The 14,872-nt window shown below is 40.9% G+C and overlaps 1 protein-coding gene across 5 annotated transcripts in view; it reads right to left on the bottom strand.

Moving 5' to 3' along the window:
• ephb2b (eph receptor B2b) overlaps positions 1 to 14,872 on the bottom strand; it is a 126,148-nt gene that overhangs the window by 16,710 nt on the left and 94,566 nt on the right. For all 5 annotated transcript variants that reach the window (XM_046076163.1, XM_046076161.1, XM_046076162.1 and 2 more), the window contains 3 exons: positions 14,443 to 14,778; positions 1,889 to 2,013; positions 393 to 555 (listed from right to left, as the gene is read on the bottom strand). In XM_046076163.1, coding sequence (XP_045932119.1) covers positions 393 to 555; positions 1,889 to 2,013; positions 14,443 to 14,778 — 624 coding nt within the window. The remainder of the gene's footprint in view (positions 1 to 392; positions 556 to 1,888; positions 2,014 to 14,442; positions 14,779 to 14,872) is intronic.

A 14,872-nucleotide genomic window follows, 5' to 3' on the forward strand; every position in this document is an offset into this window, starting at 1 on the left:
TTCTTCTCCCAATCATGTCATAGTACAAAAATAAGACAACTTCGACATCATCCTTGCTTATGGTGGCAAATGGCAAAAAGCCATCTTTGGCAAAAGTTTGTTTGGGTGGAGGACATTTGTGTACCATATAAAAGAAGGAAATCTTGAATACTGAAATATGAATACTGAAATATATGAGTATAAAATGTGGGATGTTTCCTAATACTAAAAAATTAGAATGTAATTTCAAGCAACATGAATCTGGATTTGGAGTTCTTGAACTGTTTACTTCACAACATGATTCATTCGCGCAGCTGTCTACATCCATACTATACTTCATGGTGTGTCGGTGGGCCCGCATGAGAAGTGAGAACAGCTCTGCGTGCTTTGGTGAACATTGGCTAAATTCTCACCCTCAGTCATGGTCTGGAAGTACAGTTTGCCACTGTAGCGTCCAAATCCAGCTACGGTGCGGGCCCGGACCTGGAATACGTAGATGCTTCCTGATTTGAGGCCACGTATGACCACTGTGTTGGTCTGGCTCCTGATGGTCGTAGAATTATATTCTGATTGGTCCTAGGAGAAGAAAAAGAATATGTTTTGTGCACATTAGTAAATACAGTCCAATTGCAAAGGCTAACAATTATGAGATGCCATGTAAATAAATAACATACTAGGTTAAGAGCTATTACTCAGAAGGAAGAAATGACACATCAGTACCAGTAAAAACAGCACTGCATTTTAGTAGTAGTCATTATAAAACTATTATGAGAATATTACTGATGGAATAAATTAAGACTGATCAACATCTATTTATAGGCAAATAATATTGTAAATGTCAACGTTATTAAGCCCAAAATACAGAGATAATTCTTGCTTTCTTTTAAATTTGGCACTGTGACTGAAATATTGGGAGCAGCAATGGTCTACAGAAAAAAAAGCAGCGGTACTCATCTCTTACAAACAACCACAGTAACAACAATAGAGCTAATTTGAATAATTTACTACTACAAAAAACAACAACATAATGTTTGATAAAGCAGCAGGACTAAAAGAGGCAGACATCCAGCAGCTGCAGTTAAGAAGGTAGATTTGGTGGCAGTTTCAGGTCAGGCGGCATTTCTGAGCCGTGCCTTCTGATGATCATAGCTGTATTTCACTGCCATACTCCTCCTCTCCAGAATGCTGACAGGTCTGAGAGCAAAGACTGAGACTGTTTTAGCTGCTCCCTTCAACCCACAGCTCAGTGCGCACTTCTGAGCCACAGCAGGGGCCGGGACAATTGTTTTGACAGCTCTCTTCAGCAGTGTCAGAGAAGGGAATTATACTCAAAAGTGGAACATCTCAGCGTGTAGATGAAAGCTTGACGAATGTTGTGTATATATGCGGGCACACACGTGTTCATATGTGAGATTTTTTGTTTGTATGTCTGTGAATGGCTGTATGGATTCTAGTGATAGTTGTGCTTGAATCAACGCACATGACTGAGTGTTCATGTGAGAAAATATGCTGATTTGGTGGAGCTTGCCCCTTGAATACTATTTTTACAGCAGTTGGCGTACCATTGTTTCAACCACAAGTCTATGCGCATCAATCCCCAGTGGCTCCTACTGCAGGGCTGAGCGCGGTTTCCTTTCACAGTGACTGACCGTGATTATAATTGAAAGAGAATGAGCAGAAGTTCTAGGCAATGTTCAGAAGCTCAGTCTACATGCCTCCTAGGAGATGCTGTTATGCAAACGAGCGTGAGGAGAAATTCTGAATTTAAATGTACGACTAAACAAAAGAGTCAGTCTTTGCCATTAGCTCTTAATGTTTTTGGTTGGATAGGAAATAAGTGAAAAGGAACTTATGCTTATATGGATTAGTGAGGGCTTGGAGGAAGAGTGTGTCCCAGCATCACTCATACCTTTTCATAATACTGTAGCTCATAGTCCAAAATGACTCCATTAGGCTGGTCAGGCTGGGACCAGGAGAGGGTGATGCTGTCCACAGTACGACTGACCTGGTGCATTATTGATACTGTAGATGGAGCTGTGAGGAGACAAAGACAGTGTGTTAAGGACGAGGCAAATCAATCACCGCTGTCTTCACAGTCACGCACAAAGAATTTTACAGCATCTTTAATCTCACAGCTAAACAGGTTCTGCAAAGGTGTAATAGTTAATGCCATAAAATCTATGTAATATACTGTCTCCTGTTAGAGAGCCTTACAGCTAGAAATGGAACACAGATTGGCAAGTTACAACAGTGGCTAAACCACACAAGCAGTCTCATGGGACTTGGAAGTGATTCATTTGCGCTTGTCATAATACTGATAACAACCCACCTTCTCCAGATAAATAATTTTAAAATCACCAGACCAACATATGTTACATGAAGTAAGACCATTTTGTCGGACACAGAAACAAACAAACAGCATAAATAACAAGTGCTATACTTTTTGTGCAGCGGTTTTGTCCTCCACATTCTAATTTTACTTACTTGTTTATGCATATTTCATTGTAAATGACAGTTTTAAGGGCCATAGCAGAGGTTTCCCACGCAACACACTGCATGTGTTTTAAATTACTGTCAACAATTCTTCCAATTTAAATTTTTGGATTATTTTCTTACCTTCCGGGCACACATCTGTTTTCTGTGCCTTTTAGGAGGGTATGAAAATCCACATTCAAACATTTTGAAACTTAAAGATTACTTCATCACCCTTATTTATTTTCCTATGTGATACTGATCATTGACTTATGTTTTCAAAACTATGTTACCAAACTTTGACATTTTAAGCTTTGAGAAATTGGTGAACATCAACCTTTTTAATGCAAAAACATTTAAGTAAACTTTTGAAAGAGCTCTGACTATGTATATGTTATGTACCAAGGCAAATCCCTTGAAAATCCTTCTTGGCAATAAATCTGTTCTGTTGTTGAATCTAATTTGTTTGCAGCATCCTAAACTACACAACTAGCAAGTGCAGTCACTGATAATGCAACTTCACAAAAAAAGGCAAAGAGACTGCTGCCTATTAAGTCCCTACAAGTCTTTTAAGCATACTGAGATGAACAGAAGCCAACACCAAATATTTAAAACAAATTACCAAAATGTAAAATGAACAATGATAATGGTGGACAGATGGACAGGTGGACTTTAATGTTGTTTCATCATATTTGTTGTAAGTTTAATACAAGTATTATATCTGCATTACAAAGACTTTAAATACAAATTATTTGTTTTTATGTTATTAAGTTTAGTCATGCATTTTCTAACAAGTTATGACATCTTGGAAGTGTTTTTTCAAGATAGTCAGATTACAAAAGATTATAATTTATTTTTCTGCACATATTGTCAAACAAAGCAATGTTAAGACTCAGCAGTAAACAAAATGACTTGTGACTTGACATCATGGGTGGTCTACTATAGTCTTGAATAGCCGGTGACCTAAAACTTTGCACATTCTTTTTAGCACAACCATAAGGTCAGGGGGGCGTAATCACCTCAAGTCCTCCAACAACCATTAAGATTAGTTCAGGGTGCCGTGGGTCAGTGTAAAGCTAAGAGAAGCTGAAGATAAAAAGCTCTGTCTGGGGAGCCTGGCAAGGCCTACAGGCTTCTATGTCTGAGCCTGTCTGTATGTGTGAAAGGGTAGAGTGGGTTGGGAGGGGCGCTGGGCAAGATTTATGGACACCAAGCTTCACACTCATCCCCTACAGGCCCGTGCTGCATGCACATGCAGCCCTCAGCCAGAAGCACAGTGGCTTCTCTGAGTCCCAGCAATAAAGAGAGAAGCTTCTCCACCGACACGCGTTCTCTGTGGAAAATCCACTGACTGGGAAACTACAACTGACACTCCTCTATGATATAAGATTCTAAGGCTGCATGTGCAAGGTTTCTAAATCTTCTTCATATAATATTTATTTTGTTGTTGTTCATATAAAGAAGTGCTTAAAACTGAGTGTCAGGTAAACATGTCTTTGCAGCAGCTGTCCTGAAGCAGGGGACAATATATATAGTGTGAGCGCAGTGAGTCAGAGCCAATGATAAAAAGTCCCTTGTTTAACCTACTCATTCTCATCAGCTAATCAACCCTGCCTTGCACGCCCTCTGACCCAAACAGAAGCATCCATTTGAGGCAACAAATTATGATGTCTCGTATAAACTCTGATGGTCAAGGGACTGAGTATGTCCTCATGTACTGTTACCAGCAGATAATAAATAGATGTTCTGTATTTCATCTCAGCAAAGCACTTACACCGTGATGGCCTGTGACTCGGCAGCGTATATACATCATGCCCCTTTTCTGGAGCTGGACGTACAATGTATACAGTATCCAGTCAGGACTCCAGTTCTAGGAATCTCCACCATCTCACTGTACTCACTAGTTTGTTTGCAGTCACAAGACGACAGCCTAATAAGGCAAACAGTTACTCTAAGAGGAACTCACGAGTATCCCATTACGGATGTACATATATTCAAGACTGCCACATGGCCTTTTCCTGCATAGCATTTCCATTAAACACACGGTGCAGCCATGCCTAGTAACCTGATACAGGGCTAGAGAAACAAAGGCAGCTCATGTATTCATGTACAAAGGATGGACACATGCCAACATGAAAAGCTGTTGGTGGAGAACACTGTGGTTTTCTTCAACTAAAGGACAACTTAGAGACAGCGGGATGGCAGTCGCCATGTCTGAGCTCAAGAAACCGGTAAGGGTTGGTGTAACAGAAAACAAACTGAGATTAAATTAAAGGAAGACTTTTAGTGCAAGGTCATTCCTGTGTAAAAAACAAACACAAACTGTTGAAACATTCGGCTTGTAGAGAGAAAAAAGTAATCCAGCTGTGTTATGTATTTCAAGTCAATTAAGTACATGCATTTCAAGCTAAGCTGACATTCCACCAATTGACTGTGGAATGTAGCGGTATGCCAAGTCAATGTTTCATTTCAGGAAGGCCTACAGCAATGATACACATATGAAAACCATTTTCATGCATCTAATTCATGTACTCCAAATCTACAAGTCTCCATTGTACTCCAAATCTTAAAGTGTACCTAGAATATTTTCCCCAACTTAATCTATAATTTAAAGGTTTGAGTAAATACTTGGTTTCCATTGTGTCAACATCATTCACTGAGTTATGCAACTAAATACATGTTTCAAGCCATTTTCTTTGTTGTTACAATAATCATTTTTAAATCATGTGAATTGCACCCCATTAAAGACAATTAGAAATGAAAAACAAAGATGTAAAAACATTTCCCAGTCATTTATGTACTGGAAGCTCAACTCATCATGAACTACGTTAAGTCAGATTAGTTTCTTCAAAGTGGGTGAGCTCCACTTGGATGCCTTATTTATAGGTTTCTCCATGAATGCTCTATTCATGTTCCTAAAACTAATGAAGCGGTTATAATGACAAAGACAGGGATTGTAAGTTTATATAATTAAATTAGATGGCTGAATTGGAAAGATAAATGGCCTTGATGAACATGTCTCTAACAAGGATAGTCTATGAGTTTCCCATGTAACAGAGGAGGAGAGAGTGGCAGTAGAGTCACACCCATAAGGGGAACTAGTGCATCATAGCAAATAAAATATCTTAATCTCAAGCGCATTCCTCATCTCCACACCAAAGCTTGAAATGCATCACAGATAAGGTGGTGTTTAATTTCCCCAGCTGTTCTGACACACCGCACGCAACGTGGGGTTGTGTGTTTAACACCAGTTCAATTGTGGACAGACAGTATTTAATTTATTTTTAAAATCTCAAATATATCCAAATCTAGTGACAATGAACAGTTAATATGCTGGGACCTGGGAGAGACTTTCAAGGTTGTCTATCGCATAGCTTAACTGTGATAGGATGGGAGGCTGTTGTCAAAGAATTCAGACCCCACAGCATTACTCAGCCTGGGATCTGATATGAAAGACGCTGCTTTGCAGTGTATTCTAGCATGACGCTCTGGCCTTGGCCCAACATCACAGAATACAAAGGCTCTGTTTTGCCCAACATCTCTAATATATGCTTTAGTGTGTTTGAACACCTAGTGACTTACCTAATAAATTAAAGTTGGGGTTTACAGAGATATTTCCCCTCATTTATATCCAAGCCAATTGATGGGGCATGCTTCTGCAAACACACACACACACACACACACACACACACACACACACACACACAGCAGTGAGGCTTTTATCAATCCCATTAATTTATTATACTACACTCTTTCGGTGGGCTTTTCCACTCTCACTTTGACCATTTCCTTGTTTAGTAAAGCTGGACTTAAGCCTCACTAGAACATAAGTACTGAACATGATGGGCATCTTCATTAAGAAAGGCTAGTGAAGCGAGACCATTGGAGATGGATGGCAGCAGAGGGAGCTCAGTCATGTGATTTCCAGGAGTGAAGGGGTGCTCCAGGACCTGAAGATACCCACAGTAACTGACATTGAGCCATGCTTGGAGGAGCAGGGGTTAAAAAATCACAGAAATCAAAATACTGGCTATTATTTCCTGCAACACTTTCTACTGAAAGCAAGAGACACCACCTCATGGTTTGATACTTTTTGCTTTGGTTCAGTGCAGCATAGAAAAAAGGAAAAATACTCCAACATTTGCTGGCACATGAATCATACGCTTCTGAGAAAGTATATGTTTAAGGCCTTTTATCTGCATTTTTCTAACATCCAAATGTGTCTACAACCATGTGGCGCTGATATGATTAGACGTTCTGGTACAAAGAGCAATGCTATGATTTGGGGAAGATGGGGGAGGTAGCGAGAACAGGTCAGGGCTCGTAAATCCCTTTTCCTTTTCATTGTAAAAATCAGTTTCCCCACAGCGAAGTCTCTCCCAAAGGGCCCAAACCAGCTGGTCCTCTACCAGGCAGCCTCCCAAGCAGGCTGCCACTGCTCCACTCTCTCTGACTGCTGTCCATTTATGAGCGGCACATTGAGCAGTCTTAAAGGGAGAGGCCCATATTTGCATGTACTTTTAGCATGCTGGCAGCCTGCCCTATTTCCCCAGCTGCAAAGGATTGTGGGTTTTACATCTATAAAGATTTTCCAGTGCAGTAAAGCTACAAAAGTGAGATTTCAGTTCATCAAGCTTTAAACCATCTGCACTGGAAAAGATTGGGGACTATAATACACACCATAAGCTAATTCTAAAATAGGCACTTCAGGGGCTTGAAGAGTTTTCAGGTACTTGCAGGGGTTAGGGTTTAAATCTAAGCCAACCTGGCAAATCTGCAGACAGAGGAGATACAACCCAGATAAGCATGTGTGGGGACAATGCTGCAGAGGAAAGGAGAGACAATTCTTTTGCAGTAACTAAGCTAAATGTCATATAGGGCCATATATAAAAGATCTATGGCGCATGGTCTAGAGTGCACAGCACAAGAGCATTAGGGCGTGTCCAACTCCACTTTTGCTAGTTAAACGGCACATTTCTTGGTGCAAATTAAGAAGCAAGGTGCAAAGGGGTTGTATTTATTCTCTTAAATAATCATAGGTGTGTTATGGACAAAACATTAATTAAACCACAGTGTCATCTCCCATTCCCTTTGAAAGCCAGGTGCGCCATCAATTGACAAAGAAGTGTGATCCACACTCACAGCAGAGAAAAAGACAGAGAGAGCATGTGGACTAGTGAGAGAGAGGGAGTGTGGACAGAAGTGTAGAAAAACCTTCTTTGATCATGAAGCCTAATATTACTCTAAAATTCTGCGGTTCATCTTAACTGTTGTTAAGTATAGTGACAAACAGTGACCACGTAGATCTGCGTTATGTGCTCGTCTCCTCTATGAAACATCTGTATCCTCATTGCGCTGCATTTTTATAAACTGTAATGAACTGATCGTTGGGTAACATCTCTATCTTCCCGGTAATTTCTTTATTGTGTGTTTTACTGAGGCATGAGTGTTTTATTTAACCATTTACCTTTATGTTTACAGAGGTTGCTGGACAGGACAGAGAAAACTCTCCAGAGGAAAAAGGACTTTGAATAGTTTGAACAGGTTCTGTAGTTCTGCACGGCTGCTGTTAACAGTTAATGATATAGCAACTTCCATAAAAAACAATAAACATCCTTAAATTGTCTTTAAGCAGGCAAATATATATAGATTGTAACAATACAATTTTAAAAGTCTGTATTTTACAAAGACACAGATCTACTGTGTTAATTTAGCCTTTCAGGGCTGACTTGGGACAATGTTATAGCTGTCCGCCACATGAATGTGGAATGAAGGTTCTGACTCACACAGCTCTGGGGGAAAACGGACTTTCTGTATTTAAACAACTTCCAAACTGGCATTTGCGAGGAGAAAAACTCCAGAAACTATAGAATGCATTTCAATATCGTACAGTGTTGGAAGGTAAGTGTGGGCTACAGGAACTACAAGCCCATTATTTGACTTTTAGGTTTTATTTAGCAATGTCCTGATTCATGCTCATTCACATTCAACAAAAAATTCACAGGTGGCAGTCAGTCCCACTGCTTCCTACTGTTGCCACTGAGCAGCTCCAAATTTTTCCAGCATAAACAAGACAAGGAAATTGCAGATATAGCACATCTGTTCCAACTCTCTTAATGCACAGCAATGACCTTTGGCTTAACGCTGAAGTCATGCTTATCTACATAGTATGAGGTTGCTGCAATGAGTGGCACACAAAGCAAGGATTATAAAAGATCACCTCCGCTTATAAAGTTCCTGACCCCAATTCACACATAAAACCTTCAAGAGGATGATGGTGGATGCAAATCGCATGATCTGCGCATGATCTATGTGTGGGAATCAAGACTACATAAAAAAATGAGAGGCATTAGTGACATCTGAGTAGGAGAACGGGGGAAGTGGCTCGTTGTGTTCAAACCAGAAACTCTAGTGGTAAGACAGCCGCTCAGACAATGACAACTCTGTTTTGCACCTGCCTTAAAAGGAATACTTAATATATATGTCACCACAGGAACTTCAGTGTAAGTTTGGCAAAGACAAAGGGAGAGAAAGAAAAAGAGAACATGGAGAGAGGCTAAGAGAGGCCGAAAGGGGAGTGCCATTGTGATTATCACAGATCCATTTTCTTAATTGGTGTTAATTCCATAAAGTTCATATAAAAATGATAAATTCAAAAATACAGTGCTGATTGAGTCATGTCCCCTTTTTGTTTCATTACCTTTATTTATTATCTTTTATAAATGATCACCATCATTCTAAGAGTAAATAAATTACTGCATTAAAGCATGGTTAATTATTCAGGCATTTCAGCACACAGCTAATGCACTCAATAATAATTAATTGTATATTAACATTATGTTCCCTTTTACAGTCCATTGGGTGAAAAGATCGAGGCCTTTTAACCTAGAGTTACATGCAGGCAATGTGCATACTCTTTTCCTTTCTTCCCTGCACAGGCTATGAAGAGATCCATATAATGTACCCAGAAAAAAACACATGGCTACTGAATGATTTATGAACAAGATCAATCAGTTAACTAATTTTGACAATCCATGCGCTCTTCTGGGGAGTCATAATTAAATTCATATTGCATGCATAGGTTATTTAAAGTCACCTGATGAACTACACTGTCAACCCTCCGGGCTGCTTACCATACACTTTATCGCTAATCTAACTCGCTGCAGTGCTTGTCTGAATCTGTCTTTGTAAACAGGTTGCTCTGTATCAACAGTAGCATCGTGGATTCAGTGTATGTGTGGCTGCCTGGCTGACTACCAGAGCAGCCTTGTTTCAAGGCTCTGTCAGAACTGAGCTCCAGGTGCACGCTGAGGCCTCCTGTCTGTCTGCCTGGCTGACCCACACTGGCACCCACCATATGTGCCCTTCTTGACACCTTCTGTCACTGTCACACTGCACACCATGTATATTGGTGGTCCATTTCTGACTCTCTGTCTCTCAGCCTCTTTATCTTTCTGCACGCATCTCTCTATCACTCCGATGTTTTTAGAGCTTAAGTATTTGCTGAAAATACAGAAGCCTGAATTAGTGGTTATTGTTGTTTTATTTAACATACCTATTCATTTTCTCCCTAGTTAGAATGTATCCCTTGCCATAATTATCTTTTACATGTAGATGACTTCATCTAATGAGAGAATTGACTTTATAGTTTTAAGTGTAATTTGCGATCTTGATTATATACCATGACTGAGCCAACATGAGGATGTATACATTTTTATGAAACTGTAAACAAAATCTCTGGTAGTTGTTAATAAAGCACATAAGGACTACTTTTGTGCATGAACTAGCTCTGTTCTAGAATTGTTACATAGAAAGTCACAAAGATTAAAATAGCCTTGCTTAAGATAAAGGCAGATAATCAACTAGAAAGCCATGTCATTGCCACGAATGTACCAATGGACCACAAAGAATCTACTTTGTTTGTTGGTGGCACTGTCCTAAAGTCAACAGTGTAGTAGCCACACTTGGCTGGCTTGAGTATCGACACATTCTGGCAGTACCGCCTGGCTCTGCCCCAGTGCTTTTCACACCAGTGAAGCAGCAAAGTCCCTGGTAGCCTGGTTACAGTGGACTAGAGCAATTTGGACAATAATTAAGTCATAAATCGTCCCTAGACCATATGAAAAGGCTGCACCCGATTACACCCCCACCATCTGAGTAATGTGATTCACTTCAGCCAGTTCACCTGATAAGAAACCAATTCAGACCCTCTGCTCCTCGATAGCATTAGCAGCAGACACTTTGGCTCACCTTGAGTTAATGAAATGCCTAAACAAATATGTCCACTGGAATCTAATATGCCCGACCACTATAGAATGCAATATGGCATACTGGGTATATGGAGATCTAATTTATCTGTTGTGCAAGGCTGAATTATGTTGGTAAATACTGATAGTTTGTATTCATGTAGGAGATAATCTCTTTTCTCTACACTGAAATTGATGATCCAGCAGCTCTACTTCAAGCTAGCAAATAACTGGCAGTCACATTATTAGTTATTAGCTATTATCTGTTTGTGTCTTCATAACTTAAAGAAACAGACTTTTACAGTTTTACGCATGACTAAATTAATGTAACTGTGGAGGCAGCGGTGGGGGGGGCTTGTTAATGATGTAGCCTATCGTAACAATCTAAAGTGGTACCAAATGACATCTGAACTCGTGTGTTCACTGCTGGCTGTTGATTTACCTGGTCTGTTCTTGTAAAATATCCACCGTGTCTGTGTTTTGAAAAGTAATACCAGATCACAGATACCAGATACTTTGGCGGCCGTTAATATACCTGGGCTACCCGCCCAAGTATAGTCTATATGTGGGAAACACTGACGGCAGTTGTGTCAGCATAATCACATTTTTTACCCTCATTCTAAAATATATGAATACTACTCTCTGAGACATATATTTCTCCATGTATGCAGACATAAATACAATTAAGCAATCCATAAATTTACTTTATGTTTTCCACTCTAAAACTGTAATTTTTGAAACTACAACTAATTTGCCAGTGATATCGATGTGTCTTAGCAACTTATTTACACATTATTTAAGTTTTTACTAGCTAAGATATTTATTATATCCCAACCCAATTCTGAAATCAAACACTTGCTGATATGTGTGTGCAAGATGCATAAAAATATATATTGCGTGTGTTCTTGTGTGTGTTTGCAGTCGGTCTATCCAGGCATGTGTCCCACACTGTGTGAAGACAAAATGGCAGGATGTAGTATTGTGAAGTATATTAGGACAAAATCACATACTATCACAAACATTTGATTAAACTTCATGGTGGGAATATGGTTTCAGCAAAAATTTTCAATCCATTCAATAATCAATGTAGGCCAACTAAGATAGGGGAAGAAAAGAACCTGGAAAAGGAGGAGAAAAGATTTTGTGAAGTAGTTTCAAAGGTCAAATTTGTGCTCTGAGACAATGTAGGTACTTCAGAGTCTTCTTAAAGCTGGCTATTTCAACGAACATTTAACAACTCAAAATTTGACAACTGCATTAATATAGATATACGTAATTCTTCAGTGCGAAAATTTAATTAAATTTGCCCACTCCGACCGTGGTGTTCATCTACGTCTACTGTTTGTGAGACTGGTCTTCTGTCACCAGTCTCTCCCCTGTCAGACACAGTTAAATCATTGTAACACCTAGAAACACTATGGTTTTCACCCTCAGTCCCTGACAGAGAGCATCAGATTTGCAACTCTGTCTCACTCCCTCCGCTCATTTAATGTCATGCAAAGAGTAACATTTTATAGACAGAGCAAAGCCAAAATAGATGGCTTACTTGTGACTCATTATTATAAAAAGGCATTGGAGGCATTTCAAGGTTTCTGCATATTCAACACAATACAAGTTTTGGGGAATTAGTCATATGCTTATAAAACGGTCTCAAAAGCCATTCAGCACGGCATCTCCTTTTGTGTGGCATTACAGTGTGTAATCAACCGCCGCACTTTCCAGGGCAATCACGTCCTTTATCACAGAGGAACTGTCGCCAACCACCTACAGAGTGGGAGGATAAGCCCTGTGGGTAATAGAGTGTGGTGGGTGCTTGATTGGGTATGGTGAGTGAGAAGTTTTGCTCACATCTCGCACAACTCTGCTCCCCTGCCCCCACCCCTCACACCAACAAGTCATAGCTGAGGACGGCAGCCGTCCGCACAAGAAATGCGACACACTTTCATGCCACTTTACTTATTTATTTGTTGCTCTCACGGAACGCTCCTGCTTCCGGCCAAATGCAAGCTTACTAAGGGGCTGTTTAACACGCATATATGTAAACAAAATTTCATACAGCCCGGTTTTTGTTTTTCTTCATCTAATGCTCTTATTCTCAGTGTAAAAGTGAGGCACACATCTGCCTGAGGTAATTAAGGATGACATGATGTTTATGTAACCTCCAAGCCTCACAAACCAGATGCAATTATGGGCTCCTGGTCCCTGTGACCCTAGCCCTGTAGCATTGCACCGCAAAACTGAAATCCCGTGTCCCAGGGGTGAGTCTGGTTTTGCAGGGTGATGGGGGAAGGTAGGAGGGTGGAGTGAGGGCAAGCAAGAGTTGAGTTCTTTTCACAGCTCCCTCTGACGGGAGCTCTTGCTGCCTAATCCAAAGTGACGGGCACTTCAGTGGAGAGGGCGCAGAGCCCCCCAATTTCCGCCAGGACCCCACGGCAGGGGAAGCAGAGAAGCCAAGGGTTGCTGTGGCGGACTTATTGTGGCCCAGTGAGAAAGAGTGGGGCAGGGGCCTCATTACAACGCTTAACTGCACTCACAGGCCCTCATTAACCCACCACACCAGTGACTCAAATCAAAACAGACAATAAAAAGAGGTTGCACTTTGAATAAAGCCTTCCATTTTAGTGTGACTTAGAGTTTCAGCATTGTAACTGAGTACTTTATGCAGCTTTTACACAAACAGATTTATGTAAACATTGCTACAATGGGTCAAGTGTAAAAATGTGTCCATCCAACTCGTATACCCTTGCTATTTGACTGCTTCCATGTAGACATCTGGACATCTGGGAATTCCAGAGGAAAGTAATGAGAGAGTGAGAGTGCAGTTAAACAAAACCCAATATGTCCGCTGTAGTAAAAGCCCACTAACACAGTGCTTTAGGTAGCTTAGTCATAGAAGACTGCCCTCAGTGCAGGGGGACGGATGATGAGAGATGACAGGCACTTACGTTTGTTGCCAATGGGATATAAAGCCAGTGCAAAGATAAAGCCCAGCCTGTATCCCCCCGCTCATCAGTGCTTGGAGGAGAAAGGCTTGCCACGCCAAATGATGCGTTTCATAGAGACAATTAAAGAGCAAATCAATGCTGCTGCCTTTGTGAAATAATTAGGGATGCGGCCGACTTTAACCGCAACCACATAGTGGAAAGCATGCAAGGCCCCAGTAGTTGCTGGAGAGAGATTGAAGGAGATTTTGAGGTGTACTTCTAGAAAATCCTACAGATTAAATAGTTACCCCAGTCACTAAGGGAACCTGCTTTTCATTAGGCCTCAGAACATACTGGAAAACTGGCTTATTAGAAGTAGTGTTTTAGTTTACAAGGCTCATACACAGTATGTATTTAGCTATAGACTATGCACATACTACTGTTTTTTTATAAATGCAACACTACAATCAAGTGGGTGGATGAGAATGGAGCTGTAATCGCTGAATGAAGTGGAGAGACAGCAGTCAGCCTGCTCTCAGCTCCACAGTCTAAAAAACATTGTGATGAGGTCACAGTGTAAAGACCAGCAGGCCATCACATTCTGCCTGTCACATCATCAACAGCACTCTCCTTCCCATTTTAGAGCACTTAATCTGCATACATCACCATACAGGAGAGGAAAGAAACTGACTTAGTGTAGGTCTTTGCACTGTGCATTATGTGCTTATAGAGGAATGAGTGTGATGAAGAGGTGGGGAGAAGAGAAGAGGAAACCACACGGGGAATATGAAGTGTAAAAAAAGACAGATGGGCCCACTTACCAGCCTGGTTAGTGGTAATGTTGACTGAGGCATACTGAGGGGAGTAAGGGCTCTGATCTGACACCCCGTTGACAGCCTGCACCTCAAACGTGTACTGCGTGTGGGCCAGCAGGTCACTAATGTAGACCCGGGATTCTGTAAGGCCCAGCTGACGGGGCAAAAACTGAACGTTGTCCCCACAGCGGGTGCAGCCTCCCCGGCCTCCGCCACAGCTCTTGCAGATGATGTTGAAGACTACGTCCTCGCGGCCCCCCGAATCCCGAGGAGGCATCCACTCCAGCATCACAGAGGTTTCATTCACGCTGGAGATAACAGTCTGTGGAGCTGAAGGGACGGCTGGAAAATACAAGAGAGTTTCTGTGGTTAAAAAAAAACAATGCACAGCAAATTGCTGTGTCAATTGGTCCAAATTGCAAGTGCATAATTTGAC

The sequence above is a fragment of the Micropterus dolomieu genome, linkage group LG18 (genome assembly GCF_021292245.1).
Source record: "Micropterus dolomieu isolate WLL.071019.BEF.003 ecotype Adirondacks linkage group LG18, ASM2129224v1, whole genome shotgun sequence".
Lineage (NCBI taxonomy): Eukaryota > Metazoa > Chordata > Actinopteri > Centrarchiformes > Centrarchidae > Micropterus > Micropterus dolomieu.